The sequence below is a fragment of the Acyrthosiphon pisum genome, chromosome A2 (assembly GCF_005508785.2).
Source record: "Acyrthosiphon pisum isolate AL4f chromosome A2, pea_aphid_22Mar2018_4r6ur, whole genome shotgun sequence".
NCBI classification, from domain to species: domain Eukaryota; kingdom Metazoa; phylum Arthropoda; class Insecta; order Hemiptera; family Aphididae; genus Acyrthosiphon; species Acyrthosiphon pisum.
In genome coordinates this window covers 27,598,567-27,612,083 of record NC_042495.1, presented here as the reverse complement: position 1 = coordinate 27,612,083, position 13,517 = coordinate 27,598,567, and the positions used below count along the sequence as shown (strand labels likewise).

General features: G+C 29.9%; 1 protein-coding gene across 9 annotated transcripts; it reads left to right on the top strand.

The window, feature by feature from the left end:
* Window positions 1–1,319: 1,319 nt before the first annotated feature.
* LOC100162593 lies at window positions 1,320–9,993 on the top strand. Of its 9 annotated transcripts, XM_016804063.2 has the most exons (4): window positions 4,348–4,659; window positions 5,367–5,422; window positions 7,594–7,667; window positions 7,724–9,993. In XM_016804063.2, exon 4 carries the CDS (start codon window positions 7,777–7,779, stop codon window positions 8,710–8,712), a length of 936 nt encoding a protein of 311 aa, XP_016659552.1. In that variant the 5' UTR covers window positions 4,348–4,659; window positions 5,367–5,422; window positions 7,594–7,667; window positions 7,724–7,776; the 3' UTR covers window positions 8,713–9,993. The 9 variants fall into 9 exon arrangements, with proteins under 9 accessions (XP_029345215.1, XP_008182680.1, XP_029345214.1 ...); XM_029489355.1 differs by lacking the exons at window positions 4,348–4,659; window positions 5,367–5,422 and adding an exon at window positions 1,320–1,568; XM_008184458.3 differs by lacking the exons at window positions 4,348–4,659; window positions 5,367–5,422 and adding an exon at window positions 1,320–1,828.
* Window positions 9,994–13,517: the final 3,524 nt, after the last annotated feature.

Here is a 13,517-nt window from a genome sequence, read left to right as displayed (position 1 = left end):
TAAAAATTTTGAATTTCAAACGATCATAAAAAATTTAATTGACTTTTTTATAGATATTTTTGTTTTGATAAAGGTAGAATAATCTTATAAAGGAATCTTGTATTACATTTTAAATAGATACTGAAAGTTGAAAAATCGTAGCATTTATTTCGACTACTTATCGTGTACACAGACACAAAAAAAATAAAAAAAACACACATCATTGTAAAATCAATACATTCATCGTTCCACTCAGAAATCTAAAATACTGATTTTGTGGTTACAGAATAACCTACATACGTCTAGATAGAACCCTGTTTTAAATGTTTAATCCTAAGCTATACAATTTGAACATTTTATAATGTTTTTAACTACAAAATCATTCTTAAATTTTAAATTCGATAGATTTTTGAGGTCAAGCGATGGAATTAAAAGCACTAATAGTATTAATCCAGTTTCATAGTTGGGTCACCTATGTAGTTATGTACTTAGATGATGTGTTTACAAACCATATTATATACAGATGTATTAAAATCGAAGATATAGGTATCTTTTATTTTTCACGAAATAGGATATTATTAAATAGGATATTCACGTGTAAAATATTGATTTCTTATTAAATGATCTTTTTATTTTGTTGTAACTCAAATAACGAATTTCCAATATCAATGGATAATTAGGTACCCGAAATGTTCACCGATTACGAATATTAGCATTTTCTATAGGTTACATGATATAATATTAAAGTGTTAAAAAATATTGAATACACATGATAGGCATGATTATTTTTTCGTAGGCATTTAAAGTCCTAATTTTGACAAAATGCATTAAAATTACGAAAAATAGCAAATTAGGATTGACAATTTAAGCCAAAGTGTTTCACAATTAGATCATACTGTAACAATATTTTAAGAAATTTACACATACGTACAGTTTTATATTATAGCTATTAGGTAATGAAAGAAATAAAAACTTATATGCAAAAACGAAATCGGAAAAAATAAACACGTACCGAAAACCGAAATCGGAATCAAAATAGGAAAAAATATTTTCGGTTAGCCCTGAACATATAGCTATTCAATGTGTAGTCTTATGCAATAAATTGTTTCTAGTTCAATGTTTGTATGTCAAAATAAATTAATAATTAAAACTTAAATAATTTATAAACATAATTAGGTTTTAATACGTAAGAACTTAATTTATTTCCTAATCGATTCAGCGATTAAAATCCATTATGAAAATTAAGTGTATTTTTTATTTTGTATTACCTATACTTTTTGCCTCCACACACGTAGTCATGTTGTCGATACTGACAGGTACCCGCACGGCGCACCATACCTACGACACTCAGTTCGTCGCCAGGTGGTCGTACGATAATATTCGGGTATCTGTTATCAAAATGTACTAGGCGTCGGAATATTCTCGACTCTCGTATTCTACACGGTTGTTGCGGACTGTAATGTGTCTTTTAAAAAGCAAAGCGAATAATATAAAATTATCGTAATCATCTGTGAGTACTCTTTCCGGTAATCTTCCTTCGCGAGAAATTTGGAGCTTCCTTTAAACTTCGAGTGCGCGTACCGTGCTTCGTAAGTATTTACGAGTTGTTTGTTATCCTCGCCGTCGTGTTTACTCGCGTTATTATATTAAAACCACGTATGTGTTGTCCGTTCCATCTTTTCCGTCGTGAATACCTAATATCTGCCGACTGTCACATTATTATAGCTATTCGAAGACGATACCGATTACCTACGGAATACGCGCAGAACGTGTAGTAGTCACTACGACGTAGACTGTACCCTCTCAAGATTTCCTCATACACATTTCTGAAACTAGCATTTTGTCATCGGTAATACATACAAGTAAAAATACTAATACATTGTCATCAGAAACTGTCTTATTATTATATCTATGTAGTTGTTCAGTATATACATTATTACTTTTAGGAGTTTTCAACACATTGACGTCCCAGTTCATAAATGCAATAACTATGATAAAATTGGTTTATCAGGTCTAGCTATATTGTTTCTCTATGTAATCTACCTATGTATCTATGTAATAATTTAACTATATTTTGTTTCGTTCTTGAACTGAAATCATTATAAGATGGTGTAGGTACATAACTCATATTAATTGTTTTAACCCGAGTTGTTGCAGTTTTGAACTGAAGCGTTGACATATTCGGCTGAGTGCCGACAAAGTCAAAAATATTTATATTAAATAGGTATCTATGATAATTAATTTCAATCATAAATAATTTAAACCAGCTCTTGATATCCACAAAATAGTCGTAATAAGTAAATGAACTATTTAAATTTAAAATATACATTAAAAAAATATATATTAAAAAGTTGGTCAAGTAGGTTACAGCAGTCCCTATAACATCCAATTTTTCATACAACACGAATAGTCTTAAATCAGTGAAATCTAAATAAAAAATCCATGCTCTAAGAACTAGCACCAATTATACTTTTCAACTAATAACACATAATATAAATTAAATAACAATACGTATAAATATATTATTTCATTATCGTGAACAAAATTGAATGATTATTAATTAGTTTATATATTAATTTACTCAAATTTATTCAGCATTAATACATTTTCAGTAATATTTTTACCAGAATTAGTTGGTTACCAAAAAACCAAATAGAAGTTTGTTAAATAGAGTTACCACTATTTGAGCCCACAATAAGTCATAAGTAGTACTTACCATTTAATTTTACTAAACATATTATATTCATTGTTAAGTTTGTGGTTTAAAACGTTGAAATAAAAAAAATATTACTAAAAACTAAACTAGTAAACTATAAAGAAATACTTAGGTACCTACTTAATAAACCGTGTCACAGTGACCATATAGTCATACAAAAACCCAGTGACTAAGATATGTAATATATGTCTATCTATAAGTGTCTGGTTAGAATTAATATTAAGTATAAACAATAATACTAGGTAGTAGTGACGGCTATAGCAGTGTTATAAAAAACCTACTCTCAATAAAAATGAAATACGAATAATAATAACTAATAATTAGTAACAACAAAATATCTAATGCGTAGGTACTGTGTATGTGTGTAGAATGTAGACAATAATTAAAATGTAGTTTGATAAAATACCATTAAAATATAAAGAGAAATGTGGAGCTATAAAACTATACACAATATTATAAAGGTTTAATTTGAATAACACACTTTTCAATTTCGTACTACACACTTAAATTTTTGACTACACACAATTTTAGGTTACAATAGATATCGAATTGTCACTGTAATCGTGTTCACTTTACATTAGTTAATATCATAATTAACTTTAAACTTTAAACATTACTTACAAGTTACAATAATTCTCTTGCCATAAGTGAAAACAAATAATCTGGATGTTTATGTATATAATAGTCAATAGGTACGTGGAAAATAATGAGCTATTAAAGTTGTAGGTATTTGCATATGGTATTATTTGCAATTTTTTATGTTACCTTTATTATTTATTTTTAATCATTAATATTAACCTAACCGAAATTGTAAATGAAAAAAATAAAAACTGATATTTTAAAACAAAATCGGGGAAAAAAATACGTACCGAAAACCGAAATCAAAAGAAGAAAAAATATTTTTGGTTTCAAGCTCTCATTGCAGTATTGCACTATTCAATGTACCTACCTATAGTCTAATGAAATAATATTTTGTTAGCGCCTTCGGTAATGCAACGCTGTGGATACGTATCGCCATCGAAATGATAAAACACGTTCTAAAGCGCATCGTATTTTCAAGCTAGGTATATCGTTCTGAAATTCAACTAAAACCCAATTGTCTGACGGATATGCGCTTAAAATCACTGATAAGGCCCGTCATTACTAACGAATAAATAAAGCGATTTTTCCCGATTTCGTGTAGGATAGTAATTATTATTGTACTTCCATCAAGAATAAAAGTGCAACGTTGTGTTACCTGAGGCGCAATTATTTATTTTGCATCATACTTTTTGCCTCCACACACAACACGTAGATGACGACGGGTACGCGCGCGCCGCACCAGACGACACTCGGTCCGTCGTAGTGTGACATCCCATATAATTGCTATCGACGACGTTGCGGTCGTCCCCCGGCTATCTGTTATCAAAATGTACCAGGCGTCGGAATATTCTCGTATTCTACGCGTTTGTTGTCGTGCGGTTTCAAAATCAAAGCGAATATAATAATATCGCGTCGTACACGAAAAATGATGTGCGAACTCTTTACAGTAATCTTTCTTCACGAGAAATTTGAAGCTTGCGTCTAACTTCGATTGCGCGTATAATACCGCTCGCCGTCGTCGTAAAAAAAGCGTCCGCCGTCGTCACGTCCATCGCCGCCGTAAGTATTTACGAGTTGCTTGTTATTTTCACCGTCGTGATAACTCGCGTTATTACAACGCTCTTTACGCGTTCCGCTTTCGCCGTCGTGCAAATAACGTAATATTAATTGTTATTAACGTTGTTGCGGCTATCTGTTATCATATTGTACACTAGGTAGGCGTTCTCGTATTTTATATTTCTCAATACACGTTTGGTTGTTGTGTGGCTTTTAAAAAGCAGACCGAAAATAGTAATATTATCGTACTCTGCGAGCACTCTTTCCGGTATCTTTCTTCACGAGTCATTTTGAAGCGTGCGTCTAACTTCGAGTACGCGTAGTAGGTACCGTTCGCCGTCGTCGAACACCACACGTCCGAGTGCGAGTCTCATCCTCCGTCGTAAGTATTTACGGGTTGCTCGTTATTTACACCGTCGTGTTTACTCGCGTTATTATAAGTTATAACCCCACGTACGCGTTGTCCACGACATAATATTTCGCCGACGATATAAATTATCCCGTCATAAAAAGTGTCCGCCGTCGTCACGTCCATCGCCGCCGTTAGTGTTTACGAGTTGCTTGTTATTTGCACCGTCGTGTTTAATCGAGTTTCTATTACAACGCTCTTTATCCGTTGTCCGTTCCGTCCTCGCCGTCGTGCCAATAACGTAATATTAATTGTTATCAACGTTGTTGCGGCCGTCTGTTATAACATTGTACACTGGGCGTCGGAATATTCTCGTATTTTTTATTTCTTGATACACGTGTGTTTTTGTGTGGCTTTAAAGAAGCAAAGCGAATATAATATTATCGTACTCTGCGAGCACTCCTCCCGGTATCATCACGTGCAATTTGAAGCGTGCGTCTAACTTCGTGTACGCGTATAGTACCGTTCGCCGTCGTCGTAAAAAAAGTGTCCTCCGTCGACACGTCCATCGCCGCCGTAAGTATTTACGAGTTGCTCGTTATTTCCACCGTCGTGTTAACTCGCGTTATTACAGCGCTGTTTACGCGTTGTCCGTTGTTGCTCTAACTTCGAGTACGCGTGTAGGTACCGTTCGCCGTCGTCGAACACCACACGTCCGAGTGCGAGTCTCATCCTCCGTCGTAAGTATTTACGAGTTGCTTGTTGTTTGCACCGTCGTTTTTACTTAAGTTTTAATAATTATAACGTTCTGCAACCGGTGTCCGTGCCACATTCGCCGTCGTGCAAATAACAATATAATATTAATTGTTATCAACGTTGTTGCGGCTATCTGTTATCATATTGTACACTACCTAGGCGTCGGAATATTCTCGGATTTTATATTTCTAAATACACGTTTGTTGTTGTGTGGCTTTAAAAGAGCAAAGCGAATATAATATTATCGTACTCTGCTAGCACTCCTCCCGGTATCTTCTCAAGAAATTTGAAGCGTGCGTCTAACTACCGGTACCTACGCGTAGTACCGTTTTTAGTACGTTTTTATAATATTATAACGCTCTGCAAGCGGTGTCCATGTCACATTCGCTGTCGTGCATTGTAAGTTGCTTCCGGACGTATCTGACGCGACGCCATGTTTCGCCGACGCATGATATTTATCTCGTTACTACTGTGCGTTCTATCCACCACCGTAACGACAAATCATAACTGTTAGTTTCGACAAACTACGTTTTCTTCTGCCGACCGTCACGGTATATTCGCTGTCGATACAGACTACCTAAGACATACGCGCTGAATGTGTAGTCTTCACCTTGGTTGTCACCATGTCACCGTTATACATGCCATATTAGATTTGCATATTCCAATCGAAAGTGTGCCAAGGAAAAATACATAGATTTAAAAGCATGACTATCAGAGAAGTATTTATTTATCTATAAATTTAAATGGTCTGTTATTCAAAACTCAGGCTGCCTTATATTTTATCATTTGCAGTTCCTTATAATAATAAACTATGGTATGCATAAAATGGATAAAGGAAATTATCAGCCGGGTAAAATTTGTCATTATTATAATTTTGTGTATACAAAATAGTTTATATAAGAAATCATAAATAGTACACCCTCTATATGATAATAAAGTTGTAATATAAATATAATGCAAAGATGTGCCATAATTAAATAGTTTAGTTAATTTTTGGTACTACTACTATTTTTGCCTACTACCTACGTAATGTATTTTGTATACAAGATAATAATTATTTTATAATTATTATAACCATTATAATAGTTATTTTTAATACCATAATAGAATATTGTTATCAAACTCTATACAAAAGTTTATATTATAATATCTTAGTTAGAACAAGTACTTACTCGTACTTAGTAAATAATAATATTATAATATTTATTATGTAAATTTATATCATAATATAGTTTTCAAGTAGAATGAGTACAAAATAAACGTAAAAATACTAATACATTTTCATTGGAATCTGTCATACACGAGGTTCAATTTTTTTTTTTACTGGCCATTTTTTTACAGGTATTTTATCAGTGATTTAGTATGACAATTTTTAATATTTGACCATACCAATTTTGCATTAGAATATTTCTATGTCTAGCCATATATGTGTGGGACATATTATTATTATTAATAAAAATATCTACATCAGTCCAAAATTATATTTAAATTAAAAGGAAAAATAAGAGGAAAAATTTTCCAAAATATTATTTGAACTTTTTGGTTTCTTTCTGACATTTATGAGAACCCTCCAATTATACATTTAAAATTTTTAAAATTAAAAAATAATTTGCAAATTTTTGAGATATTGACGAATTGAATTTAACGAGGAATTTAATAAAACATATTTTAACAAAATAAAATTTAAAAAGTGGAAAATTTAAAAACTATTGTCATGTCTAATAAATTTAATAGGTATTATGAATATTCAGTGAAAATTAAATGGCTTTACAGTTGTTTGTTTAGGGTATACAGCAAAAACACAAAACCCATTTTGTTGAAAAAATGTTTGCCTGAAAATTACTGTTTCATTTAATATTTTTTTTTTTTTTGGTTTTCCCAGTACCTAGTTTTGAAGAGAAACAAGAATTTGTTGATTTTAATACCCAACTTTGAGTATTGAATAAATTCAATTCCCTACGAGAAAAAACGCTCAATGTTAAAAATCGAGGCATTTTAATTTTTTTATAATCCAAAAAGTGAGAACAGCCTTAGAAATAAATATACAATAATAAACTATAGATAATTATTAATTACAAACTAAGAAAACTAAAAATTTCACTAATTTTGATTGATTTTAAAAATATCTGTACTAATTTAATTTGTGATTTTGTAGGTGCCAACGACTTACATTTTCTATTGTCTCATCGACCAATTCCCTCGTAATTTGTTGCACCGAAGATTCTACAGGTATGTATCGAGTTATAATTATGATGTTGATTTGTATTTACTATTTTTATTTACAGTACGCGCAAAGCACTCGCTACTAGCCGTGAATTGTTTGGAACCCACATCTACGATGGCAGCTAACGACAATAAAACATACATCATACCCAGTCTTTTGAAGTCAGCTTACCATGCATGTATCAAGATCCACCGGGACAAGTACGACGAGTTGCGAGTTCCAGATGTCGACTTGCAATTTTGTTGCAAGTCCATTTACCGAATCATAAGAATGAACACGGAGAGTGGGAATTTTGACTCATTCAGCGATAGGCGGTTCATGTATAATAAAGTGCAGAATTATGCTTATGACGAGTCAATGAAAAACATATGTGAAAAGGCTGCATCTTTCGGACACATCGATTGTCTAATGTTGGCTCGCGAGATTGGCGTTCCCTGGTCCGATTCGAGCGAGTATGGTCAATCGGCATGCTCCCAGGCTGCGAGAAATGGACACCTAATGTGTTTGATTTATGCTCATGAAAATGGTAGTCATTGGGATGAAAGAACATGTTCTGATGCTGCAATGAATGGAAACCTCGCATGTCTTAAATATGCTCATGAACAAGGATGTCCATGGGATGTGTCTACGTGTCATAACGCTGTAAAAATGGGAGACCTTAACTGTCTTCGGTATGCTCATGAGAATGGGTGTCCTTGGGACCAAAATACAATATGTTCTAAAGCTGCATTTAGTGGACGCCTTGAGTGTTTGAGGTATTTACACGAAAGTGGTTGTCCATGGGACAGGAATACGTGTTATGGTGCTGCAAAAAATGGATATCTATATTGTCTGATTTATGCTCGTAAACATGGATGTCCATGGGATAAACGCACGTGTACTGCGGCTGCGAGTGGTGGATTCCTCGAATGTCTCAGATACGCCCATGAAAACGGGTGCGCGTGGGATGTAGAAACGTGTTATGAAGCTGCGATAAATGGACACTTTGCTTGTCTGCAATACGCCCAAGAAAATGGGTGCCCAGATCTGATGCTCAGATTCGGTTGGTGAATAATCAACCAAGTAATTAATAACTTTATTACAGTGAAAATACCATATTATAACGAACTTTCAATTGATAAAATTTTCTGTTTAATGAAATATTTTTAAAAATCAAACCAAATTAGAACCGTGTTTATATTGTTTTATTTAACTTGTTGAGTTATCACTAATTTTTTGTTGAACGTAACACTTTAATTTCGGAAACATACTGGTTTTACAATGATAATTTTTCTTTTTAATTATTTTACATATTTATTAATGGTAGCATTGCTTGTAGATTATGCAAGTAATAGTTAGTGATGTAAATTTGTTTAATAAAAATGTATAATATTTAATTATACATGATGTATAGAACTATTTTATACAATGGTGTTCAATTTGTTAAAAACTTTTTATAATTATAATTTTCTAATTATTAAATATATTTTTATATTTCTATTAAATTTTTCTATGAATTATGTTATATTTAACTTTAACTGTCAAAAGTCTTGTTAAAATTATGATTTATGTTCATTAAATTTTTATTATTTACTTTACTTGTTTACTCTTGTTGTCTTGCTTATTTATTTAATTTACAATTTCTCTATTATTTTATACACACGATTCAATTTTCAAATGTGAAATGTAAAATGCTACAATGATTGAGTAATCAAATTTAAATTTTTTTGTAATTTAAAATTTACATATCTTTTAAAACAGGATGTTATTTCAAGACTAATATGATAGTGAGAATTTTGACTCATTCGGTAATGGACGATTTTTTTTACAATGATGTTTTTTTGCTTTGTTAATTTTTTTATAAAATAATTTTATATTTCTATAAATGGTTGCATTGGTTGCAGATTATAATAATAACAGTGATATAAATTTGTATAATAGAAATGAGTATCATTGTATTGTACACAATGTATAGAATTATTTTATAGAATGGGGTTAAATTTGTATAAAATTTCTTTTCTTTTGCTAAATTGAAAACATTTATTTTGTAAATTGTCACATTGATGAAGACCAAAGTATTTAAATTTATATTTGTTAAAATTGTTATTTATTAATACTCAAATATTTTTTTTTTATGTACAGAGCTGTAACTATAAAGATGAGAAAACTAAAGTATGATTCATGTTTTTTAAAATTGTTATTAATTACTTTACTTGTTGACTTATTAATTTTGAAATTAATTTATAATAGCTCTAATTTGTATCAATAAGGTTCAATTTTCAAATGTGAAATGTACAATGCCACAATAGTTGAATAATCAATTTTAAATTTACATATTTTTTAATATAGGATTTTATTTTTATACTGTATAAAATGTTTATAATACATTGTATTGTACGGTGTAATACAAAAAACTATTATACTATACTGTAATACAACAGCATTGAATATACATATAATACGGTATACAAATAAAAATAAAATACACCACTAGTAATAGTAGAAATTAGTATTAGCCATTGGTGTTATATATTGCATTGACAAGGTTTGAAATTTACAAGAATCTACTGGAGCAGTAGGAATCTGGATGATAAAATAAGAGTGGTGCCATCTGTTTAAAATTTTTTTTTAATAATACGGACATATTATATATTTTTGTTTATTACCTATATGGCTGCTATTGGTTTCAAAGCTGAAAATGGATGACTATATGACAAAAGTTGTAAATCAGTGGAAAGTGGATATCTAAACTGCCTGCCTGTATCCTGGATCATGTGCTGCCCACTCTTTAAAATGAATGTATCTGGGGCCGTTAAAGGGATCCTCAAGTTACATAAACAACAGGTGTCAAAATTGGTGAATGCCCAACTCTGTTTATAATTTTATTACTATGGAACATCCATATAACAAACTTTCATTTAATAAAATGTTCTTTTTAATGAAATATTTTGGAGAACCAAATCGAATCAGGTACCTATTTAGTTTTATTTAATGAAATTCTCCATTTTAAATATCAATATTTTTTGGAGTAAATTAATCGAAAGACAATAAATTAAGTAATAAGTAAAATCTTTTTTCAAAATATTCTTTTTGGGAATTTTTAGAAATAAGCAATTACTTAAATATTTGTCATCTGTATAATTTTTAATTATTTTTTTCTACGTTCAACTAGTTTAACTTGAATTAATTTAATATTTAACATGTATTTCTGTTAAGCCCAATTTACTATGATATATGTCTGGTACTGCATGCAATTGTCTTTAACAGTGATTTTCTAACTGGGCCTTTGATTTTTTTGAGGAGCACTGTGCCGTATTTAATAAATGTTTGTGAACCACTGGCTTATATTTTGTACTTTTATAATTGAAATTCCAACAGTATTTTATCACATTAAATAGTACACAATAATAATATCATTCAGTATAATATTTTCAAGTGCATTCATATTATTACGGACACTCATTATTTTTAACTTTTTTGAAAATTTTATTTTTACATTATTATTTAATGTCAATGCAAAACCATATTTTTTAACATTTTTATCTGTATACATTTTCAAGTACCCAACAAAATTTAATGAAATACAACTATCCTGATAATTTTATACTACCTACTAGGTATTAAACATACCGACCTGTTGCGAGTATAAATTCCAAAAAAAGTTAAACGTTAGTATTTCAATTTCTTTATATCGAAACATGTATCTTTTACCTATTGTGCTGTTGTTTATGAACAGGTAATACTGTTATAAGTGCTTAATAGGTTTTTGTTTGAGGTGCATAGTCTTATTTATATATATATATCTTATATATATATATATATAATTTATTTTATTTTTGTTAGTTTTATGGTGTATATTAAATGCTTATATACAAATTCAGTGAAAATGTCATGTATCTACAATAATTTGTTTTAGAGTTAACCAAAATTGATTTTGTGGAAAACCCATTTTGCGTAAAAATTTTACTTTTGATCTTTAATACTAGATTTAGTTTCCCATCAAATAAGACACTGATGGTGAGAATCGAAGAATTATTTCGACTACTTATCGTTTAACGTAGGCACAAATAAAAACATCGCTATATATAAAACCATAAAATAATAGCATTAGAATTTAGAGGACACTGAAACCTTTGCATTTAAAATAATTTTAATGTTTAGTAAGACGAAAAAATACAAATTGATTTTTTGTTTGTGATACAGAAATACTATAACATGATATTGGTAATCGGAAAAAAAGTCCCATTAAAAATGAATGAAAATATCAAAATTGAAGTTTAAATATGTTAAAATTGTATTGAAAAATACATTAAAGTTACACAAAAAAATCATACAATATAAAAAAATAGAAAGAAGCTTACATGCCTATATAATGTATATATTATAATACGTATATATATTATAATATGTATATATACCTATTTAATTTTCAAGTTCCTTAATGAAGATCAGATTTTTGGCTTTTGCTATAACTTAATAATTTAGAATTTAGTTTTAGTGTAATGATAATAATATTGTATATTTCAAATTGTATAGATAAATATAAAACGTTTCATATTATAAATAAATTATTCATCATAAATTGAAAGGAAGTTTTAAAAAAATTTAGTTTGTTATAATAATATAGGATATCATTCTGGATGGTTTTTAAAATATAGTAGACTAATAAACTAGGTACTATAGATGGGCACTTATAATTTGAATTTTGATTAGGAACATTACATAAAAACAAACGTTTTTTAGTATAATAATATGTTATATGTATACCTAATAACAGGCCTTTTTAACGGCCGTAAGACATTACAAGAAAGAGCTGTACCTAATTATAGTATTACATTCTTATATCATTATTATTTATTATTATAATTATATAGGTACTATAATCGTATTTATTATTGACTATTGTATAATGTATTACATATTATAATGTGATTTAAGTAGATAATAGTAATTATCATTTTTAATGGTATACGATTCTTTATATACCTAACTCTAATGTATTTTTCAACACAATTTTAACATATTTATTATTTATTTTAATATATTTAAATTAATTCTTATCGGGACTTTTTTTTCCCCGCGATTCCATGATATTTGCTACCTATCAAGTTAAATATGGCTCTCCTTTAACAATACATTTAGATATTGTGACATTGGTTAAAGTTAGGAACACAGTTTTTTAGGATTAGACATGTCTAATGTGTGCCTTCGCCCTATTCGCGTACCTATGTGTATAATGCACAATATAATATTAAATTACATTGAGAAGATATCACTATGGATATCAAACTATTGCATTTGAAAACAATAATAAATCATTCAAATAAGTTCAACAAAACAATAATCGTTTCTGAGTGAAACTTCTGTGTACTAAACATATTAATTAAATAATAATATTAGTTACGTACCTATTCAGTATATTATTATGAATAACATTAGATAAAACGTAGAAATGTTCTCTATTATATAAAAACAATAATTATTCGTATTATCAAATACTAATTTAATGTAATTGTATTATTACATTTAAAGTCCTAATTTTGACCAAATGCATTAACATCACGAAAACAACAAATCATTTGTAGTCAAATGGATAAAATGTTCAATTTTTGATCATGAACATCGGATCCAGCGATTAAAATTCATTACGAAAATAAAATGTATTTGTTGTTATTATAATTTTTGCCTCCACACACACAACATTATAATTATTATATAATATTATGTCGATGCCGACGGCACCCGCACGCCGCACCAGACGACACTCGGTTCGTCGTCGGGTGGTCACGCATATCGTTATCAACGTTGCGGCGGCTATCTGTTATCAAATTGTATTCGGCGTCGGAATTTTCTCGTATTCTACATGTCCTTTGTTG

Excerpts from the sequence above, each read along its gene's own strand:
- LOC100162593 (XM_029489355.1), top strand. The coding sequence starts at position 7,777 with ATGGCAGCTAACGACAATAAAACATACATCATACCCAGTCTTTTGAAG.